This window comes from Numenius arquata, chromosome 2, assembly GCF_964106895.1.
Source record: "Numenius arquata chromosome 2, bNumArq3.hap1.1, whole genome shotgun sequence".
Taxonomy (NCBI): domain Eukaryota; kingdom Metazoa; phylum Chordata; class Aves; order Charadriiformes; family Scolopacidae; genus Numenius; species Numenius arquata.
The window spans coordinates 122,004,442-122,028,973 of NC_133577.1; the positions used below are offsets into that span (position 1 = coordinate 122,004,442).

The following is a 24,532-nucleotide window of genomic DNA, read 5'->3' on the forward strand; positions in this document are numbered from 1 at the left end:
AAAAGGTGCATTAAAGAATAAAATTATATTTAAAGCAGCAGTTCTAAAACATAGAGACATAATTTAATCATCTTAGTCATAGTCTGTATAATCTTTTTTCTTGAAATGTTGTAATAAATAATAAATATATTTTTCAATGGAAAAATTACATGAATGATAGAAGTGCATTGCCTGAAGGACAAGGTGTCTTTTCATTGTAATCCTTAGAGGGAGACCAATTTTATTCTTACCCTTTTAGTCCCACTGATTGCATAAGAATCAACTTTTTTGATAAACTGTCATAAAAAGAAGTCTGTGAAACATATACATGAACACATGAACACCCTTTTCATTGGCAATGTTTATGAATGCAGTCAAAGACATAACCATGAAACAAGAACTATTAAAAAAGTGATGGGATTCATCCATGCAAAAAATATTCATATACACACTCCATTTGCCTAAGGTAGTGAAAGATCAATCTTTCATTTCCACTTTATTCTTTTATGTTCAGCTCCAGTAAATTTTCTTTTCCAGAGTGAGCTGTTTCACAAGTTTTTCTGCACTGAACTTCATTGTTTTGAATAACATAACTGATCTCTTCTACTTTTCCCTTTCTATAACTAGGCAATTAGGAACTCTCCAGTCAGGAGGCACAAAAGTGTACACAGAGAATTAACAGACATGGATTTTAGCTGTTGTGGTCGCTGTACAAACAAAGAATGAAAAAATAGTCCCAGTGCCAAAAATATTTTAAAGTTGAGGAAACATCTTACTTTCACACTTAGCAGGATAATGCAAAAGCGATCCTGTATTTAAACTCAAGTATAACAACAACACGTTGCTGTAACAACACAGTTCTACAGTTGAAAAAGTGTCAGCAAGGTGTATACTTTGTCAGCAGTGACACTGTGTGTCAGGAAGAACTTCTGAGTGTCACAAAAAGTACAAAAGAAGAAATCACTGTGTACTCTTTCCTGTGCTTCTAAGAAGTTACAGTACTAAAACCAGGTTCTCAGCTGGTATAAAGAAACATTGACATACTGGAGAGAATACTGTAAGTCTCATGGAAACTAGGAGATCATTTAGGTCTTATACCGCAGATCCCTCCTTCCCAACATAACTGGACTGAGTAATTGAGAACTGAAACTGCAAAGAAATTTATGCCCATATTTCCAGATGCTGATGAGGTCATTAGATTTCTTTCTGTGTCAATCTAAATGTTTTCTTTTTTGTCATATATCTCTTTTCCTCCTATAAATTTCATGTACCCGATCCCAGCCTAAGCTAACTGAACCTCAGATTAACAAACTTAATTAACAGAACTCTATCAGAAAGAGAGGGTGTAACAGGCTTAATATGTAACATAACATCAGAGCTGAAAGCAGTCATGATAATTATGGGAGCTTTACAGAGCAGCTTCCTCACCATATGCCACATGACACAGTTAGTGCAGTCCATTTCACATCCATGGAAGTATTTTACTTTCCTTGCACTTGTCTATTTGCACCCCATGTTCCATAAAAAAATGTCCACCTCATTTATTTAGACTGTAAGTACTTTGAGACATGGGCTATTTGCTGCTCAATGGTTACGTGCTAATAAGAACAATATAGCTGATTGCTGATATAGCTGATTTGGGCTCAAGGCAAAATGGTAATAAACACATGGGTAAAAAATAAACAATGATGCACAAGCCCTTTGTTTTCATATCTCATTAATGAATACCGTATGTGTTCAAACTCTACTGTAAAATCCTTTAAACAATCAGCTGTTTATAGAATTTATCATCCATCTTACAAAGTATACAATTCATATCAAAATATATGTATCTATGAAATAAGTGAACTGAATAATTTGTCCTCTGTAATAGTTTCACTACACTAACAGTTATTTTACAATATTATATCTACTCTGCAATATCTAGTAGAACTCAACACTTTTTACTCATGAGCAATGTTCTTCAAGATGCTGTTTCAAACCCTCTAAGTGAAACCATAGTGCTCACGCTACAGCTTCCCCCACTGTGCTAATCCTGCGTTAAAGAACGACGTTGATACAGAATGCCAATGCTATGACTACAGTTTTCCCCTCAAACTTCCAAGTACTATTTTCCAAGCAGTAACAGTGTAGGAAGCATTTAATATCCGTACAAATATGTAAAGCTGCAGAAACTGCTTACAGTGGGAGCCTTGGAGGGTATAACCAGACAATTCTGCATTTGAAAGCCACCGCAAATTACCAAACATAAGAGAACAAAACTTCTTTTTTCGATGCAGGCTGTACTAATCACCCATGTATTCACAGATAACAACATAAAAGATACAAGCTGCTGAAAAACTCAAATGGCAACTCTTCTAGAGCTCTCACAAACAAGACACTGAACCTGCAACTGACAGAAGGGAATGGACTTGGACAAAAGGACAGTCAAGAACATGTTAAATTATGAAGGTGGGTTTTTTTCGCCAAGACTTCTTCCTCTTACTCATGATTAACGGACTGATTCCCAAATCAGAAATATTACTTCTCAAGGAAAAAGAATACTGCAGAAATTAAAAACTTTAATCGTGATGATGTCAGCCTTATTCAAAATTGCTTCCTCTGACCCCATAAGAAACAGCCCTCAAGACTTGCATAAGTTCTTGATAATCCTCCTTATCCAAAATAAACAAACTAACAATGGATTTGTAATATGAAACCTTTTGGTATGGGAGAGATAAAAGATATACACATTGGGACACAAGAGTACCCACAGAATTACAAATGGCCAAGAAACCTCACGAGGGTCAAAAAGAACAGCTAAGGTAATTATAAATCTGGCGTTAGCTGCCTTTGAGAAGGCACATGCCGTAATTTCAAGGTAAATGCACTACAGACCATGCCACAAGAGCTGGGTGTTGTTATGATTGGACAGAAAATGCTTTTCATTTTCTGAAGAACTGGCAGTAACCATGTTATTGGAAATTAATTGCCATGTAAAACATAAAGTGCCTTCAAAATTCTGAACAAGAACTTTCTGTATTTTTTTTCTGAATCTCAATAGGACTGTAATATGAATTTCTCTATTTCCAGGCAAAGCAATGAAGCAAAACATCATTGCTTTAGACAGTAGACACTCTTTAGGACTTTTCAGCAAGTTGCGCAAGAAGACTACATACACGGGTACTGCAAATGAGTGTGTCTGCCCTCAGGTTCTACTGGTAGCGGTAGAATTACATATTAAAAAAAAAAAAAAAAAAAAGAAAGCAAATACTTCTTACCATGAAACCCTCAGTGTACTGAAACTGAGCTCTGGAACTGTCTTCTGCTGTGGGACTCAGGGGCTTAGGATCAGACATAGAGCGTTGCATCATCTTTGCCGCCTTTGGGCTTGATGGAGGAACCTTGCCAATGTCAGCATGCAGCATCTTCTGAGGGCTGATGTCATCAGTGATGGGTTTTTCATAGGGTACAAATGCTGACTCTATAACTTTGCTTGGTGAAACAGGTGAAATGGGTGAATAGAGAACTTTGGGAGATTTGGGAGGGGAAGGGACTACCTGCAATGTGGAGTCTGGACGAAGGTGGGATGAGTATCCTATCTCTAATGGAGTTGGGCGTTTTTTATCTTTTTGGGGAGATGAAGCTGACAGATATTGGGGACTTTGACTATCTGACTCTGTCTCTGTTTGACATCCCAAACTTTCTCCTTTATATGTCTTTTCTGGAGCTGAAATGTGCTTTATGATTTCAACCTTAGCATCCAATCGGGCCCTGATTGAAGGTGTTCTTATTGTTCCTACAGGTTCTGTTTGTACCGAAATCTCTGCCACTGTCTGAACTGCAATACTAGATACTTTGGAGAATTGTTTAGCTTTGTCTGCCTCAGTGGTACTCTCACTGTATTTCCCTACACGAGGCTTCCTTCTGGATCTGCTAGAAAGATCCCATTCATCTTGATCTTCATCATCTGTCTGAACACTGGTATCAACACTCTTCTTAGTTCTCCGTCTCCTGTTTGTGTAACCTCTGTCTGCTCCGTCTTCATCATCAGTTTGCACTCCACTGTCCACAATCTTTTTGAAGCACCGGGGCTCTTCTTCCAGGGTCTCCTCAAGCTCCTCATATGGACCACGTAGTTTTGGCATAGAACTTCTCTTTTTCAATTGTTTCTCCTCTCTAACATCAATATCCTTAAGAGACATTTCTGAAACAGAGCTTAGGATACCAGACCTTGGTATGTATTGGGTAATGCCATCAGACTGAACTGTATACCATGTTTGGCTTTGTGGAATTTCAATACCCAGCACTCCTGAAGCTGTAGTGGTTGCATCATCAGTAGGCCAAAACTGGTCATTTTCTGCGGTTGCATACTGTCCTTCCAAAAGTGTTTGATCTGTGGTAGTTTGTGGCGAGCCAGTTCCTGAAGGGTCATAACCGTACTGATATATTTGACGAATTTTTTGCTCCTCTAACTGTTGGTGGAGCTGCTGTTGAAGTTGTTGGAATTGTTCAAGCTGCAACTGCTGCTGGGCTAATGTCTCTTGCCTCATCATAAACTGAGCTTGTCGTTCCTCCTCTTGCTGAAATAAGAGATGATGTTTCATGGATTGTAACTCCTCAAGCTTTTTTTGCACCATAAACTTTTCTTGTTCCCTAAACCTTTGAATTTCCTGACGTTCCCATTCCAGCTCTTCTGCAAAGCGTTGTTGCTTAATTTTCTCAAGCTCAAGAAGTTCGCGCTCCAAATCAAGCTGCTGCTGTTTGCCTTCTTCAGGGGCAATGAGAAGGGCAACCTCATCTTCAATTACATCTGTATAAACTTCAGATGCTGTAGTTAAAGTAGGTATCAAGTTGGTTGGCTCAGTGGTAATAGTTTCTAAAGTAAGAGGTGGTAACCCTGTCTCCATCTCAATGGCAGTAATTGCACTATCCTTTTCAGCTGCCATTGTTGTCAAGAAACTGTATGATCTTGGGAGTGGTTGATTCTGTTGCAAAGTTGATAAAGAGGGCACAGAGTCAATTGTTTGGAGAGTAGGTAAATCTCTGACAGTCGTACTGAAAATAGAACCAGGTTGTGTAGTGATGGCAAATGTGGATGGGATTGGAGTCGCTACTGAAGAATAAACAACACCATTGGATGATCTTAAAACACTTCCAACACCAAACTGGGAACCCAGAGATGATACCATTCTTGCTTGGGAATACTGTGGTGTACTGAGCCCGATGCCAGAAATCACCTGCCGAGTCTCTGGATAAGGACCAGTGGTCTTGCTTGAGTAATCCATAACCTCACCTGAAATTACAGGGCAAAGTTACAGTCCAGTCCCACAACAGAATGCTGCTTTGCGGATTCTGAAAGTCATCCCATCTTGATGAATTAAATGGGAAGGGGAAACTGCATGCAAATCTTCAGGTTAATGATCTACTTTAGATGTGAAGGAAACAGCATTTCTCAACATGCAGGCACATGCAGGCACCTCTGTGCAAAACACATATGTAAAATGAAGAAATGAGAAACATGTGTAATCCAGAATAATTTGTCACACTGTCCAAAAGAAAATAAAACAACAGAAGGAGGGGAAAAATAATAAAAAAAATCATCCTGAAATGAGGTGAGGAACATCAAAATTATATTTCAAAGAAAGATCTGCGGCTGTGTCATACTGACCTGTAGTAACTCTTCCAGAAGTAAGATCTACTGCTGCATCAGTTGCCCCAACTCGATAATCAAAACTATTCTTGCTTTTGTATGCAAACAGTCCAGCTTCTGATAAATTTGTGTCAGACATAGATGGTTTCATACCTCCCATTCCTCGGTAGCCATATGACCCTGGACGATCATACTGATAATGATCATCCCTGTAACCAAAGCGATCTTCAGGAAGCGTAGTTGGCGGCTGCTGTGCTGTACAGCTCCTACCAAATGGCAATTTATAAACCATATCACAGCAGACAGCTCTTCTCCCTGCAGTCAGATCCACAGGCTTTTCATCATCTTCTATTACTGTTGTTATGATACCTGAAGTAGTTTCATCCATCGTCACTACTGTTCTGTGAGATTTTGTAGTGCTAAGGTCAACTGCTCCACTCTCCATTGGCTCCTGAGAAGTGGAGAGATCAGTCCAACCATTTGTAACACCAACAGGTGGTACAGTAACAGGCTTTGTAGTGGCCCATGTCACTGCATGTGTTGAAGTACCTAGGGACAAATTTATTGGCACTTCATCTCTACTTGCAGAGAATGCCTGGCTGCCTGTTAGCCTGTATGCAGGCTCAAAATGTTTTGATGTTGTCAGCTGAAGTGGTGTTGTCATTGCATGTCCCAGATCGACAAGGCTGTCCGTACTGGTAGAGTAGCTTACAGTGGCGGTGCAGGTCATTACAGGTACTGTCTCAGTGACTACAGACAGAGAAGGATCTGCGACACATGCAGTGCTAAGATTAATTATAGCTGGCTGGACAGTACTTACTGGCCGCCCACATGTATCACTTGCTGGCACTTGCCTTCTCATGTCCATGGAAACAGCAGACAGATCCATACAGCTGTCTCTCATTTCAATGTCCATCTTAGTTAAGGTGCGAAGATCTATGACATCACCCAATGGATGGAATCTTCCATTCTCTCTATACCTGGGTTGTTCTACTACATGTACTGGCTCTGGAGGTATAGTAATAGCAACACTACCTAAACCAAACCCAGGCACTGGGCCCTTAACCACAGAAACTGTAGTCTTGGTTACCTCTGTTGTTACTACTTCGGATTTTGAACTAGGTATTTGTTCAAAAGTTGATTGTGTTGTGACAGGAATAGCTTGCAAAGCACCTGAAATATACATAGTCTGATCTGCCATACTTTGAATTTCCATAGTTTTCATGGGTGGAGTAAAAATTGGTTGCACAGGTTGGGGAATCTGCTCTTTAGAGGGTGCTTCTAAGGGCCAGCTGGTAACAGCCTGACTAGTTACAGCTTCTGTGGGAGTTCCAGGCTCAGATGGCAATGTGATGACAACATAGGTTTCCTGTGAAGGTTTGGTCAACCTTGGTGAAGATTTGTTAGAGTGTGGAGACAAAGGGGAAGTAGGAGACGCTATTTTGTATTCAGCTGCAGAGACCAAATTCAGAGTCATACTTGAAGTCAATGACAAACCTATTGGTTTGGGCTGTGTTTCTGCTGGCTTATGAACTGTTACTGGGAGCGGAGGAACTGCTGGTTTAGGAGCAATTGGAGGTTTAGTTACTTCAGCAGGCCTGTGACTGAAAACAAGTCCTGCTGGAATGGAGGATGGTTTGGGTGGTACAGGAGGTGGTGTTGGGGTGTATGTTTTTGTGATAGGTACCACATGATTCTTTAATACAGCTGTGGACTCAAGTGTTGGAACAGTTGTGACTGAAGGTACCACTGTGGGAGCTGTTGCTGCTGGAGCCTTAATCTGTGACTTCTTTTTGGGATAAATGGCTGGCTTGGGTAAAATAGGTGGAGGTAATGGTGGTGGAGGAGGTGGTGGAGGAGGAGGAGGCGGGGGTGGAGAAGGTTGTGCAGGAGAATCCAAAGAAGAGCTTCTAAAAAGCGAGAATACTTTGGATGTTACAGGAGGAGCTGAGGAAGGCACAGAGACCATGCTGGTCTTACTTACAACACTGGGAGTAGGTACAGAAGATGTTTCTGATGCAGGCTCTGTAACTGGTACTGAAGCTATACATATAGGTGGTTGCTCAGATGTAGCACTAGTCAAATTAATCCTTTTCATATCAAAAACCAATTCTTTTTGGGAATATTCTTGATGAATTTTGACAATGTCAGCCTCTGCTGTACTTTTCATTTTTCTAGCTGCCTCCTTCTCTGCTTTGGAGCTATCAAAGGTAATGTTATCAGCTGCATATTGCTTGGTTTCTATAACTGTAGTTGCCAATACTGAAGGTGCAGTTTCAGGTAGACAAACTGCAGCTTGATCCATGCTTTCCATATCTGATTCTATAGATGGCTTTTTAGTGGCTTCGGCAATGGATTCATAAGGCATACTCACTTCAGAGTACTCTTTTGTAGATGTTAAGGGAACTTGGGGTATTATCCTGACACCTTCAGAATCTGCTAGTTTAATTACAGTGTCTGCTGTATCTACATAACCTGTGGTTGCACTATCTAGAGGTGATGAACTATCTGTGGTACAAACCGAAGATGTAGATGATGTTAAAGAAGCTGTATCAGAAGGTAAAACTGATGCAGCACCTTCCAATGTCTCAGAGTATGTTAACATTGATGTTTCATGAGAAATTATTTCTTGAATTTCTCTGGCATAATCTGTTAAGTATTCATCTTCAATTTCCTCTGCTGTAAAATGCTGTGTTATTTTAACATCTGGAATAGAAAGTGCTGCACTACTGACAGGTGATACATCTGAGATTGCAGAAGTAGTGCTCGATGTTAAAGATGTACTATCCCCTATTTCTCCAACACTAGATACCTTCGTATCAGATGTGGGAATGAAATCTGAAGTTGGTTGTGTTGGACTGGACCCAGGGGTTAGCTGCATTCTTTGTCTTTTCATAAGCTCTTCATAAGCAGCTTCTGCATCTAACAACTGCTTTTCCTCACTGGTGGAAGTTACTGTGCTGTCTAATACAACTATTTCATGACTTTCTGGGATAATGTAAGAACTAGAAACAATATCTTCTTGAGGCACAATAGAATGTAAAGTCTCAACACTATAGTAGTCTTTCTGTAGATCAGTAATTTTCTGTGGTTCATCATAGATCTGTTCTGAAGCTCTTATTTTTTTATCTTTTCCTCTCTGTTGTATATATTCACTGCTCTCATCTTGTCTCATTACAAGACTAGTATCAACAGTTCCATTGTAAGTATCCTCCACTAAAGATTCATAAATATAATCCTCTATTAGCATTCCACCATATAAAGATTCTTTTTCAAATACTTCATCTTTTTCATTTGCAATTTGAAATGGCTTGGACTTATGGGTCTTATGCATCATCTCCTCATATACCTCTTCGGCACTTTTCAATGCCTTTTGACCACTTTCCTCTTTTGGGAGTCCAATCGGTTGTTCATCTGTTGGTGAGTATAGAGACACAGCAGTAGGCAGTTTGTAAACTTTTTGTACTTCTATTATTTTTTCTGGGCTGATTTCAAATCCTTCTGGATCTGACTCAATACTAGGTGAATATTCAGAACAGGAAGATCGGTGCAGCTCTTCCATTTCTGCTGCCTGTCGTAATTCTTCTGTTGGAGATGCATCTTCAATGGGAGAAAGATTACTTGGTGGAGTCTTTGGACGTTCCCTTCTTCTCTGAGCTCTAAGTTCATCCTTGTCTTTTTTAGATTTTTTGCTAGAACTTTTTCTTTGTTGCTGTTCTATTTCACGCTGTTTCTCCTGTTCCTTTAGCAGTTCTTCCTCTTCCCGTAGTTCTTCTTCTTCTGAAGAATCTTCAATAGTTGGAAGAAGAGGACCATGTGACCGATGCCTGGCTTTGCGCTGTTGTTTGCTCTCCCCTCCCAGTTTTTTGTGACTAGGACTGCTGTCACTATCTTCATCAAGTGATGACACGGAAGTAGGAGATGTGCCTGGTGTGAAACTAGAAGCATGTAAACTAGAAGACCCTTCTCCTCTAGATCTATCTTCTGGTGAATCTGTAAGACTCTCCATCTCTAGCTCAGGCTCTTCATCAAAATATAAAATACCTTTCTGTTGTTCAGATGCTTCAGAATATTTGTTTGTTACTGTACTATTTAATTCTATTGTTTTGAAACGTCGAAGGCCTCCTCCTCCAGTTACTCCAAGTTCTTCACTGTCTTGACTTTTAGTTTCCCTGTATTTTGGCTCTGGGCTTTCATCAAAAGTCTCATCATCATCATCATGCCATGAATGTCGTCTTCCTGCATCCTCATCATAGCCTGCACTACTTTTCCGTGCCATTCTTCTGTGTTTTCCAGCTGTTCCTTTGGCTTTGCTTTTCACTTCATCTTTCTTTTGGCTTTCAGTTACACTGATCTCTTTGAGTTGATTTCTTATGAATTCATCATCTTCAGAACCTGAGGCATCTTCATCAGCACTCATCTCTATAATCTGTTTTCTAATGAAGTCTTCCTCATCACCTGATCCCTGACTGTCATCACGTTTGTACTCATCACTGCTTGAAGAACCAACACTAGCTCTTCTTTTTCTCCTTGGGACAGGTGAGTTTTCACTCTCACTGCTGTCTTCTACTGAATCATAGCGTTGTCTTCTTGCTGATATGTCACCTCCTTCCTCTTCTTCCTTGTCTGCCCGGGAGGAAACACTTCCTTTGCCATCTTCTACAGTGGATCCTTTACCTTCCTGAATAGCTTCTAAATCTTCTTCATCTGAACTGTAAGATTCTGGAGTGACTGGCAGAGGCTTTGTTTTATGTTGATCCTTTGTCTGTTCACCATATGTTTCATAAAGTTCTTTGCTTTTCACAGATTTTTCATCAGCAAGTGTACTTGCTTGAGCTTCCAAAATAGACAGTACAGTACTTTCCAATTTAGCGAGATCTGAGGGGCTTGGTGGACTTTCTTGTGAAATAGTGTCTTTTTTACTAGATTCTCTGGGTAAATCCTTTTCATCACTGGGGATATGACTTGGAATTTCACCAAGTGAACTTGATATCCCATCAGAAGAATACCCGGTGTCACTCAGACCTTGTGGACTTTTCTGTTGCTGAGAGCTTGATGTGTCTGACTTGTCATCCTCCTTTTCCTAAAAAAATAAATACATACGCGTGTGTATATATTTATATATAAATTCTTAATGTCTCCAGGCAATTAAATACATGTGATTTTTTTTTCTAAAACGTGAGTTAATGTCTCAGGTGAAAAATTATGATGCCAAGAAGACTTATATTAAAGCATAGATAGAACCATAGAAGACTGAACACTAATTTTATTATTAAAAGCTATTAAAATAATACATAATGTTCCTCAAATCTTGGGGCTTTGCATTGAATCTAACTGTGCTTTCCATGGCTGTCCATTAGTTGTAAGATGATCTATTTTTCAATATAAACAAATACTGCAGTTAATTATTTTCAGATCACTTACTAATGATAATCTATCATTTAGTCACATATGCATGGGACAAGTTGTTTGGAGTTTAATTTAAATAAACCTTTTAATTACCTACGTTTGAAAACTGCTTACATAGTTCTAGACACAAAGTAATATATCTTGTCAAACGTCAGCCAGCAGTATTTCTGGGGTCTGCTCCTTTCTTTAGCCACTTAATCTTTTATAATTGTCTATTACTATGTCAGTCTTCTCAAATTTTGGACCTACGGTTCCATTTTGTTGATTTAAGTGATACACATTGTAATAAGCAACAGAACACACAGAGTATCAAAGCATGATGGTGGGACACTGGAACAGGCTGCCCAGAGAAGATGTGGATGCCCCATCCCTGGAGGTGCTCAAGGCCAGGCTGGATGGGACTTTGAGCAACCTGGTCTAGTGGGAGGTGTCCCTGCCCATGGCAGGGGGTTGAAACCAAATGATCTTTAAGGTCCCTTCCAACCCATTCTATGATTTTATGATTCAATACAATTTGGAATGTTCCCATATCTGCAGTTTGGCACTGTACAAACAGAATTTCTAAGTACCTCATAAAAAAGTTTCTCAGTAAATTTGTAATGCAGAGGTAAGCTGCTGGTAGGGAAGTGTAATTGCAGAGAGGAAAGCACGATGGTCAGCTATTGATCAAAGGAAATGAGGAAGCAATCAAGGCAGGCATACCTGACTGAGCATCATAACCAATGTTTTCCTTTCCATCCGTAATTAAACACCCTTAGTCATTCTCCTAACTTTCAGATCCTTCTACACCATTCTGAATGACAAGCACCCCTATTTCCTTCTTTAGATAACAAAAATACCAAGAATATCCTACAACAAGTATTTGCACACCAGATCTTCCCTCCTGTTTCTCTCAACTGTGAAATGCTCTGTACTGACAAAGTATCACACTCTTTGGCTAACAAAACAGCTCACTCTCCAAATGGCAGGTCATCTTAGCTGACAATCCTACAAAGTGTCCCCGCTTCCACTAGCAATTTGAGAACATGCATCCCAAAGTCTCCCGATTGTAATAATATGATGTGATCTTCATATTTGATGTGGCCCTCAATAATACAAGTAGGTACATCTTTGCTAATCTAAGTCAATGATTTCTGAAGTACAGCAAACCAATTATTTAAAGCTTTAATTTATCAACTTCCTTGGTAATATGCTGAGTTAAAAAGATTCTGTGGAATAAATATATTAACCAAATGATGGCAATGTAATTATAATTTAAAGATATATTTACACCCATGTTAAGTTGCTATCAATTACAAGTACTTTCAAATGTTTATTCACACTAAAGTTATATTTAATGCCAAAATATCATAAACCAAATACTTGTTATTGTCAGTTATTCTATTTTAAATGTTTTTTTCATTATTTAATTTACATGTAAAGTATTTGTTCTTTCCTATAGACATATCACTGTGCACATAATCCTACATTAAAACACTAGTATTAATATCAATCTTATATTAGTCTACTAATTAATATTTATTAAATAATCTCCATTTCACAGGAGTGATTTATTATATGCTTTACAAAAACAGATACTACCTTGAATATAAATTACATCTGTTCTTACCAATATTGTTCCCAATATGATAACTCCAAATATCTGATATCAGAGCAAAATCCATTGCAATTAAAAATCAAATATCAAAACAAATATTTCTAAGGACAACTCTAATGATAAGGCTGTGATTAATGTATGAATATAGAGAAACCTATAGCACTCCAAACAACATTGGGAAGTCATCACAACTTAAACACTTCAGCACTTATTATTCTGAAAAATGTACTCTTGGATATTCTCCAACCCTTAATGACAGAATTATATATATTCTTCATAAAAAGTCAGCAATGAAGCTGATTTTGTATGTTATATTTACATTTTTGTTCTCTTCATTAAAGAAAAAAGTGTTTAAGGGGAATATAGTCCGTTATGTTTTTAAAAAAATTGCACATTTCATTAAAACCAAAGGATTTTTCCACCTAGAAATATCATGCCCCTCACTAAAACTTCAACTTTGACATTTAATTGTTATTTTTTATTTTATTTCCGTTATGATCATGCTTATAAAGACATACACAACCAAACACGCTGTGGTAAATTTAGATGAGCTACTAGAAAATCCAAGCATTGCATTCAAGCTCAGAAGGTCTCCTAGGAGCTGGTGGACAGGCTGTGTCCAACCAGTGAATCTGTCAGATCCAGACTCTCCACAGGGTGATGAAATGATACAGTGACTTGTAAAGCAGAGACATGAAGGCATCAACTAAACAGTTAAGCTCAGAAATAGGTAGACAACAACTAGTCATGGAACGACTTTAGCCATTCTCTTTGTAATTTGTGATGGTGCTATTATCTGTGAGTCCAATGGGTAGCACCTACTCAGTGACCAAACCAGAGGAGACGGCAATGAATACTGCTAATGCCCGCCCTGCTGTTGAACCTCAGGGTATGACATAACATCGCTACTATGGATAATAGGAAACTGAACATAGGAAAGACTTCTATTTGTAGAGTAAGGAGAAGAAAAAGTTCTACAATAAGGAGGGATTTCTTTTATCACTAGAAATAAATGTGATGAGACAATTAACTACCTTTTTAAGGCTACCAAATATGAATATATTTTCTATCATTTCTGTATGTATAGTTGTCTGCCCCATGACACATCATGCAAAAAGTATCCTGCACATGATGTTTTGAGTTCATATGCATGTAACTTACAATAAATAATAGTTGGTCTTTCTGCTTTTTTCCCGTTCCCTGCAGCCTGAGAACTAGGATATTACTAGCTACATCTATTCTTAAATGACTGGGAATTTATTTCCTACAGTTGCCCATCACATACACAAAGATAGCCTGTCAAATTTATAAACACAAGATTTTCAGATGAATAGCAAAATATTGCAGAAACAATGCTGCTAAGGATCATGTATATATTCAACAACTCTTGGAGAACAAAAAATGTATTTTAATCAATAAGAAAAAAGCGCTTATTTTTTTATTGTAAAGTAGGAAGCATTCTGCTACATGTTGAATTACTGGGCCTTTCCAAGTAGTTGAATGGTATTTTGTCTGAAAGTTTGCCTACTGTGTGTTTTTAACACTGGACAAATTTAGCTCTAACACAGACACTGATGGGAGCATCTTCTTGAGACATGAGGAACAAGAAGACTTACAAAAAGCTCGATAAGTGCTTAAAAACAGCAACCTCTTTAACTAATGGTAAAAATGATCTAATGTAGGATATATTTGTACTATTCTAGTGGTATTTCTAGTGTCAGTATCAATGCATCATACAACTATTTTGCATTTGAAGTTTTTGCTTTAGAAACATTATTTATCCTTATACTTCCTCAATTTTAATATTCTTATTTGCCAATACAAAAGTTAGTCCCATTGGTTATCAAAGTCAATCAGAACTCTATTAAAGGAAACCTGATTAAAAACAAGCAAACAAAAAAAGTCTTGTCAGTCTTTTAAAGTATTTATAGCTAGCAAGATTACATTCTATTGCACAGAACAGAAATTTTATTTTGCCAAGGAATTTATAATTTTTAAAAGGTCGTTCTCTTTACAGAAGAAATAAGTATATCTAGACTATTAAAAAAAAATCAGAGTGAAAAAAAGACTTTGGTTGACTAAGCTGTTTAATCTGTATTTGAATTTTATATTATCAAAATGAAACTTTTTATTTGTGTCCAAAAAAACTGCTTACAGAAAAAGCCTTTTCCTCCTTATTCTGGCTCCCTGGTCTGTGTTTTTTCATTAATGGCATATGTTAGAATAATGACGTCAATTTACAATATACGCTACAAGAGTTAGTAATTACCATTTGAACAGATCTGGATATAAAATGGCATCAGCAGTTTGTCAAGTGCAGAATGTATTAGGTTTTCCCTTGCATCGCTATTTAAAAATACACCTATCTGAAATCCTTCATATGACTCTGTCCTGAAATACATTCTGCAATGTCTAGACATTGTCCTTTAGCCACTGAAATGGAATCAATGTGTGATACCTAAATTGGTATCTTCTCTTCCACATCTGTCACATGATCTCTTGTGAAGAATTGTATCCAGCAATTTTTGACGTACAGCACAGAGAACATTAAAATATTTTAATAAATAAAAATTTAAAAAATCATAATTATTATATGAATACAAGCTAGGTGAGGCACCAGTTTTAATTCTGAACAATTTGAGCTGCTGGTTTGTTTTTTTTTTTTTTTCAAGGAGCAAAAAAGGTGGGAAAAAGCAAAAAAAAAGTCTTATTTGTGTAAAAATAATTATTCCTTTTTTATTCATTCAGTTCTGTTTTGTATTTCCAAGTGTTCTGATTTTAAAAATGCTTACAAGTAGGTATCTATGGGTTGGATTTTTTTTATTCATGAAACTTTTGCTTTACAAACTTCAGCTAAGTGTGCTTCAAAGTCTGATAAAGAGCAAAAGAAAGATAACCCCTATTTATGATATTAATTCAAGAAGTCCTCATCTCAGTTAGAAGGCAGTGGGAGGAAGTAAAGTAATAAGAGTGAAATAAGAATGAAATATATGTGTGTGCACCACATTAGAAATCACTAATTAATCTACAATTAAAATCTGTCGCTATCAAACATGAAAATTCAATATATGTATCTTAGATTTGTCCAGAGTATAATGTGCTTTCACCTCCTTACAGAACATAAAAATGATCAGACAGAACTAAGACTAGCATGTGATGAAAATTTTCCCTTACAAATGTTTTTCAACAGAAAAAAACCCCAAATTTTTAACAACAGTAACAAAATTCTAAGTCTAATTCTTAGGTTTTCTGATACGATTAAAAAAAAAAAAAATCCCTGGAAGTGACATTTTGTTAATAAAATTAAGCTTACTCTTCTTGGACAGTCCTGCAATAGTGTCTGATCTTTGACACGAGATAATCTAATTGATACAGGATTTTCTTAGATCTCCTTTTTATTTCTTCCAGAAGGGAGGATTTCTGGCTATGTTACTCTAAGCATAAGTCAGAAATTGCCTCAGTATAATCAGGGGACACCATACCTCGTGATACCATCAAAAGCAGGAAACACAACATGTGATAGGAGATTTTCTAACAGGAAACTTGGTTTATAAAAATAGTAGTGTTTTCCACGGCACAATTTCTTCTTTCCAAATATCTTGGTTATCACAAGGAAAAAAATAAAAAAAAATTGACCTTTTTGACTGAGATAAATAATCTCAGAAAACATGTTTTTTGGCACTTTTCCTAAAACTACTCCTACTTTCATAACATAATAATCAGCACCTAATTTGCAGTACTGATAGAAAACCCCATCATTTTTAGTTTCTTAAGAAATTGTGTCTATTACTCACTTCAGCTGATAAAGTCACTCGTTGGTGACTTCACATCCAGCAAATGCAGTTATTTAAGAGATGCGGCCCTCTAGTACATGCTGTCATAAACTCATCCATTCATCTGACTTGAAAGCCTACTAAGAACCCTACCTAAAAGTACTTGTCCATATGAGATAAGCAAATTAAATAGTAAAAAGATGTAAAGTTTGCATACTTTATCATACCATGTTCATGTTCAATACTTTGTGATGAAATTACAAAGTATTCCTCAAATCTTTATTAGACATTGGTACTACAAAACACTGTTCATTTTACCACCCCATATTATTCCCTTTTGGGATTGAGAACTATGAAAACACTTCAACAATTAAACTCCAAAGTCCTGAAAGTCTACAGAAGCAGGTAAAGAAATCAGAAATATTGGAAAAATGTTTAAATGGGAACTTTGCCTTAATTTCAAGTGCTTAACTGCTTGAGACTGAACATCATGCACGAAGTATTGAAATGTTACATGTAGAGCATATCACTAACTGGTGAAATATTCACTCAACGGGAGCCATTGATTTCACCATTTAGAATCACCCCATACAGACAATAACAATAAAGAGCAGGAAGATATAAAGGAGAGGGTCTGTCAGGATCAGATTCTCAATTGTAGCAAGGGAGAAAGGGGGTGGGAAGGAGAAAGCCACTTACTATTTTTTCTTTCACTGCTTCCACGTGGTCAGTTCTTGGCAAAGGTGCTGTTTGAACAGGAATTTCTTCTTCCTGAGCTTTTTCAGCTTTCAAAACTGTTTGTGAAATCCCAGTTGTCAAACCCTCTTTCTTAGCATCCTCTTGCTTCTTAGCTTGCAGTCCCTTATAGGGTGCTTCAACTTCTGCTTTCTTTTCAGCAACACTGTCTTTAGTCTCAGCTGTAATTTGTTCTTTTTTGTCCTCTGGATGTGGTGTGCTCTTTTCTGGGAGCAGAGGTTTTTTATCTTCTTCCAATGTGCTTAGAGGCTTCTTTTGATCTGAACTTATTGTTGCAGGAATTTTATCTGCTGAAGGTGTCTTTGACAGTTTCCCTTGCTGAAGTTTTGATTCTTCTTTTTGAGCTTCCTGTTGGATTTTCTCCAATGACGAAGTTTTCATGATTTTCTCATGTTGAAGTTTTGGATCTTCTTTCTGAATTCCATGTTGGATTTTATCAACTGAAACTGCCTTTGACAATTTGACCTCCTGAAGTTGTTCATCTTCCTGCTGAGCTGCAGGTGGGATTTTGTCAGCTGAGAGTGCCTTTGCCATTTTCATCTCTTGGAGTTTTGGGTCTTCTTTCTGAATTCCATGTAAAAGTTTGTCAGCTGAGGGTATCTTTGCCAGTTTTGCCTCTTGAAGTTTTATGTCTTCCTTATGAACTCCATGCAAAATTTTATCAGCTGAAGATGTTTTTGCCAGCTTTGCCTCTTGAAATTTTGCATCCTCCTTCTGAACTCCATGCAAAATTTTATCAGCTGAGGGTGTCTTTATCAGTTTTGTTTGCTGGAGCCTCGGGTCTTCCTTCTGAGAAACACGTTGGATTTTATCAGCTGAGGGTGTCTTGACAAGTTTTCCCTGCTTAAGTTTTGCATCTTCTTTTTGAATTCCTTGTTGGATTTTATCAGCTGACAATGTCTTTTCCAGTTTCCTCTGTTGAAGTTTTGGAGCTTCCTTCTGAACGCCTGGTTCTTCTTTAGGTTTTGCTGCTGCTGGAGTAGGCGGTGTAAAAGTCTTCTGAGGGGAATGCGAGACAGCAGGCACAGGCTGTTTCTGAGGAGTGGCAGGTGGTTTGGATACTGGTTGTGAAGGGCCTGCTTTCGGAAGGGGCACCTTGCCCATATCCCCAAGTTGTCCTGACATTGCCCTTTGGGTCTGGCAGTTTAAGCACAGCCATTCCTGCACCTGTGATAAAACAAACATGTGAAGTTACTTACTTGAAAACTTAACGATAAAATCATATTGTTTTCAACTGATACAGTTGAATACTTTTAATCTGATAATACTTTTAAACTGATACAGTTGAATACTTTTAAGCCTGTGACAGAGCACTGGAACAGGCTGCCCAGGGAGGTTGTGGAGTCCCCTTCTTTGGAGATTTTCAAGACCCGCCTGGATGCAGTCCTGAGTAACATGCTCTGACATGCTCTGGGCAATCCTGCTTCGGCAGGGGAGTTGGACTAGATGATCTTTATGGTCCCTTCCAACTCTAAAAATTCAGTGAAATTCAGTGAAATCTGAATGCTATGCATACGGAGAAATTATTTTCTTTGTTTGCTGCTCTTGCAGGAAGACCCATAACACCTTTCGAACAGAAATGAAGCATGTCAGGCTCCAGAAAGCCAAGTCGAACAAATGTAAAGATACAATGTGAAGACTAACAGCAATGACATTGTTCCAAAGTATTGATGACCGTTATTTCTAACACCTATGGTTTTCTAAAGCCTCTATAATCCATCAAGAATTCCCTCTAATTCTGTAAATCTGAGTAAAAGGGGACCAATGGAGACTGATGGCTCTTTGTGTTTCTCTTCAGAAGTTACCTTCCCCTCTTGAATTTGTGTATATATGTCAGTGTATAAATTTAATATGGCTGTAACCCAAAAGGGATATCACCTGTCTGCTCTCTTTATTAGTAAATCCCTGCTGCACCCTGGCTCCTTTTACTCTTCTTCCCAGAAAATCAGAAAAAAAAAGGACAAATGATTATATCGTGCAAAAGATCTTGTTGCCAGTTGCCTAGTTACTACATGAGAGGAGTAATCAGACTGTTTCCAGTGGGATTTGGGGTATAGTTTCTTTAGTCTAGCAAAGGAAATTTTAAACACAGGAAAATGCGTAAAGGAAAGAAAAAGACCAGAATCTTCTGGATACTAGAACAGATAATGCAGCTCTATTTCACTAGGGCAAAATGAGCTTCACTGGAGGATGAGAGATCTATGCTGCACATTAAAATCTTTGTATGCTTGTTTTTAACTCCTTTGATGATGGAAGGTCTCAACAACTCGGTTACTGTATTTCTCTGATTTAGACAACTTAGTTTCCCACTGAACGTGAAGCACATGAAAAACAGAGCAAAATTGTTCTATTAGTAATTATACAGGTAATACTGCTGATAATATTAGGATAGTACAGATGACTGATGAGTTATATACCATTGATGATTTCAGAATATCCAGTAGTATGTAATCAGTTGCCCAGAAGATATGCCATTTAGTCAGAAGAAGGGGGTATCTGGCAGAAGTGTGCAACCCCCAAAACATGCATGCATTTTATATTTACAAGTAACAGAGTAATAACTGAGATAACACCAAAAGCAGAGACTGGAGCCCCAGCTCTGCCCCTGCCGGCAAAGAATGCCCAATTGACAGGAGCTAAGCATCAGACTCCCTGCTCTCCTTCAGACTCCATGTAACTCGCCTTTTTCAGTGCAAAGAGGGGCCTGACTTTCACAAATGCACCCACAGGTTTCCCTACCAAGAGTACTTAACACTCGGTAATGGCAGCATATTGTCAGTGATATGGCATTTCTCACAGAGTGATAGAGTTGGTCATGACAGCACCACAAAATGGCTTTTCAAGATAGTCAAGCAAAAGTGAGGCTTCCCTCTGTCCATCTCTAGAGATGGAGCGCAGGTGCTCGGCTCTCGCATCCCAGCCAGGGTATTTATGAGTGCATTGGTGCTAACTAAAGTTTACGTGCACAGTAGGTATATCCAGGATACATTGATTTTTGGTATCTTTAGAAATGAAGACATTTTTAGATTAGCTGGTTTCAAACACTTTCTGGAATTATCTAAAATCTACCAAACCCTCCAATTTGTGGAGTCTATCTGCATTCTTCAGATCCAAATCCCATTGTTAAATAGCTTTACAATTGTCTTGGTTTTTAATTGTTTTTAAAATAATCAAATCACTACTATGATGCTGCCTCTTTGAAAAAAAATAGCTGATTAAGTTAGTAAGTGAAATATAAATTACAAGAACTGCAGATGAAATGTGAATTGCACGTGAAACAAGATTTCCTAAGAAGACCTCATGTGGGCTAATTTTATTAAAACACAACTAAGCAGAGGCTATTTAATGTATAAAATAATTTTCTTTGTCTGACAAATTTTGTATCAGGCACAAGAAATGCAAGAATGCCTGCATTATCATTCAGGTCATCTAACAATTGCCTTGTGTATTTATTATTCTACTTTTGTAGAAAATGACCAAAGTACTGAGTCCTAGTAATTGATGCATATAAATGTTTATTAAAAATATTTGGCAATATTGTACCAATAAATGGAGTTTATTGACTGAATCAGCTGTCTCCAAACGCAATGGAGCCCCTAATAGTAACCATACCCTTTACAAATCCAAACTGAATGTGGTTCTGTATCAGACTATTAAGTATAATTTAGGTTTGTTTTTTCTGTGGAAAAAAACATTAAACATAATCGTCCAGGGAAGATTATCCTCCTCCATAGGACTTAAAGTGCTCCAACTGCATGTCATTTGTCTGCGAAGTACTAATTAAGAAATAAAAATGAAAGTAATTTCTGTTTTGAAGAATATGTAAAATATAATTTAGTTTTCTTGAAAGTATTTCTGTTAGAGGTGCTGATCTGGTATTTTTCCTATAGTTTCCTCCCTTTTTATGGGAAGCAACATTTTTTTCCTAGAAAACAGTAAAAGATCCAATTTTGTAGTATCCTTGACTCTTTTCTCATAAAGATAGTGAAGACCACTACACAAAGTTGACTAGATAATTATGATAGATCAATTTTCTATTAAATTTATTGGAGGGGCCCAAAAGCTTTTCAACCCACTAAAAAGGGGGGGCAGCTTTTGCCTTCTCCAATCAGCCTGACAAATACTCATTTCACAATGTAAGCAGAAATAATACCATCATTATTTGTGCTAATATAGCTCCTGTCAGTATGGGGCATGGGAATAAGACAATACTTAAATGTTATTAAGCTTCTCAAAATCTAGCCTTAACCATCTTTAATTTCATAAAAACATAATTATTGGCTTCTACCATGAAATAATCCATGGTTCAAGAGTTTGCTGAATTTCCCATACACGCTATATAGATATTCTTAAAGAACATGTTACTTTATACATTAAATGCACGTTCCTCTCACAGTACCATTTATTTGTGACATAATTTCCATTTATTTCCTTATAATATATACATATCCAGTTTCTGGGGGGGGGGTCTATGCATGTTTATTTTCCATACATCTACTTTTGGGTCTTATTACTTCTTCTAGCTCTGCTGGTTATGTAGATCCCATTTAGTAACTCTTCAGCTGCAGCCTACTCACTGCTCATACACTTGCTCCTTCTCAGATTCATCAAGTCACTTCCCTTTCCTCATTTAAATCCTTCACAGACTCAGTTCTTTAAACTGTCTATAATAACTTTAGCAACTTTAATAATAGTATTAGGTATTTAAAAACTAAAACAGTTACCCAGCCACTGTTTCCTCTGAGCTTTGCTCACCGACCCTACTCAGTCTCAAAGTTCTTCTACTCAAGGACTGTGCTTTGTGCTGGGCACACAGCAGAACAAGTCTCTTACAAGGGAAATAATGACAATTAACAAGAGCAAAGGAAGGTGACAATGAGCAAGTTGGCAAACTCCACTAAATCTTGTCAAGATATGGAAGTCCCAGTCTTGCCTCCCTGCCATACTGATGCAAGTGATGCTAGTGAAATGACCTGGAATTGTCCACATATGCAGTGATTTAACGAACCTTGCCACTGTCCCCTTGGACTTTAGTTATATCTGCATCTATTTACCACTTTATTTTTTAGTGTTGCTAAATAGGCATGGCAAATACTTCTCCCAAGCTATGTGTTTTAAATTCCAATTTAAGTTTTTATAATCATGTGGATATTTGATCACAAAAGAGCCCACAAAAATCTTCTTATATCACCAGCCCTCTAGCTCCTGATTCTCTGTCAGAATGGTTCTCTGTAAAATCAAATTTTGTACCATAAAGTCATATGCCACAGTTTTAGACTTGTCTTTTCCTCAGTTAACCTCATGCCCTGAATGCAAGCTTTTCCCTAAAGCTATCTTTTCAGTTAGCCTGTCAACCCAAATTTATTAGGACTTGGGAAATGGACATCATCTTCTTTCAGCAGTCTTTCACTAGATAAATCTTCTTAGTTCTTTACAGAATTCTTCACATGCTTTGGTTCCTGAATTGGCAGTAGACATTATTATTGGTATCACAAGTGATACTAGTGTGTTTTAATATTCTGAATCCTTGGCGCTCTCCCTGTGTTTTTAGCAATCCTTACAACCCCATATTGCTGGACAGGACAAAGTAGCTGTGTCACAACGCTCTCCTCATTCAATTTTATAATAAGCAAATGTCATCATGAAAAGGGCACACATCTAACATCCATTTTGAATGTCTACTTTTCAATTGTCATGCCAAGAGCTCAGGCATTTCCGTTCCTTTGCTTTTGTATTCACATACCACAATGTTAGACAATTTCAAGTTGAAAATAATAGGTCAACTTTTCCATCTTCCTCCCAGTCAAGGATTTTTTATTGCAGCATGTTGATAAATTCATTACACACTCTTGGCAAACACTAATTGGTGAACTAGAGTTTTTCTTTAACTGAAAGTAACTCAAAGTACTTAACACATTTGTGAAGGTAAAAAAGAAACACTTCATCCCATAAAACATCTCTAAGTTACTTCAGAAGGCAAATGCTTTTGTTTCATTTAGATAACAACCAACAACTTCCTTTGTAATGGTTAGATCATATCTTTTTCCCTTCCTAATTCTCCTCCTCACTGCTCTTAGTAAAACAAAATCATAGAACCAATATAGGAATGAAAAAAGTGTTAAGAAATAAATCTCTGAAAAATTAATATCATTCTGATTTCACTATCTTTATTGCAAAATGGAATCTTTATTGAAAACTATATAGTAATTAAAAAAAAAACAACCCAAACCTGAATATATCTATGAAAAGAAAAGCATCCTTTTTCTCCCACATTACCCCATAAACAAAACAGAGGAGGAATGCAGACAGTCATTAAAATATTTTTCTTATTACTTGCATTTGAGTTTTTTTAACTAAATATAGATTTGAGTATGTTTCTTAGAAAACACAATAAGGAGACATTTAAAAGTAAGACATCTCTGGCATAAGTACGAATATTAAATAGTTGTTGTGAGACTAAGGCAGTTTCACCTTGGATATTTATTTTTAATTTATTTAGTTTTTATTTTCACAAACTTGTACAGCCTGTTTCCAAGATCTTATATGAATAAGGCTCTTAATGAAATAATAGTAAAAGTAACCAAATAGCCCACTCAGAACTGAGCTAAGTCAATTTCTGCAAAGGAAGCTTAAAAAAGCAACAAAATATTTGGTATCCTTGTATACATAAAGATATCCACAGTGCAGTTAAGATTGCTTCAGAGTTAAAGGTATGGTCCACATAAAATGTGCTTTAATCTCAAATTTTTATAACAGTGAGATTGAACACAAACAAATGTCAACAGGAAATGAGTACACAGAATAGAAATCATCATATTGGATGTGGAAATTCATGACCATGGTCTAATAGTATTCTTTAAAGTATATCAGCATGAGAAAGCCAAATGAAGCAGCTATACATAATCCATACAAACTGAGTGACACACAGCTTACCCACATTCAGCTCACATCCACTTTTATTTAATGTGTAGAAAAAGTGATCCTGGTAACTACAGCTCTGCTCATCCAGTATAAATGTTCAAACATTTTTAGAAAATAATTTGAAAGTAAATTGAATTGATTCTTGTGATTAAGAAAAGGGACATATTCTAAAAGGCAATATGGGTTTATTGGAGGAAGACTGTGACAGATAAACCTTGTATTTTTTCTTGGATAATATCATTTATTCTACAGGTAAAAATGAAACTATTACACATGTACATACCTGGATTAGAGAAAAACAACTGAACCTGTGCCACTGTGGAACAATTCGTAAAATTAGTATAGATGGGTCAAGAAATTGCCTCCTAGGGAAAACACATCTATAGAGGGAAACTACTCTACATTCTTCTTAAGCTTTAATTACTCTTCATATGTTTTAGTTACTTTAAAGTAGATACGTATTCA

At 37.2% G+C, this 24,532-nt stretch overlaps 1 protein-coding gene across 1 annotated transcript in view; it reads right to left on the bottom strand.

The window, feature by feature from the left end:
* Window positions 1-24,532, bottom strand: part of PCLO (piccolo presynaptic cytomatrix protein) — a 385,829-nt gene that overhangs the window by 186,543 nt on the left and 174,754 nt on the right. The window contains exons 4-7 of the mRNA XM_074166467.1: window positions 17,837-18,313; window positions 17,090-17,761; window positions 5,630-10,694; window positions 3,240-5,254 (exon numbers count right to left, since the gene is read on the bottom strand). Coding sequence (XP_074022568.1) covers window positions 3,240-5,254; window positions 5,630-10,694; window positions 17,090-17,761; window positions 17,837-18,313 — 8,229 coding nt within the window. The remainder of the gene's footprint in view (window positions 1-3,239; window positions 5,255-5,629; window positions 10,695-17,089; window positions 17,762-17,836; window positions 18,314-24,532) is intronic.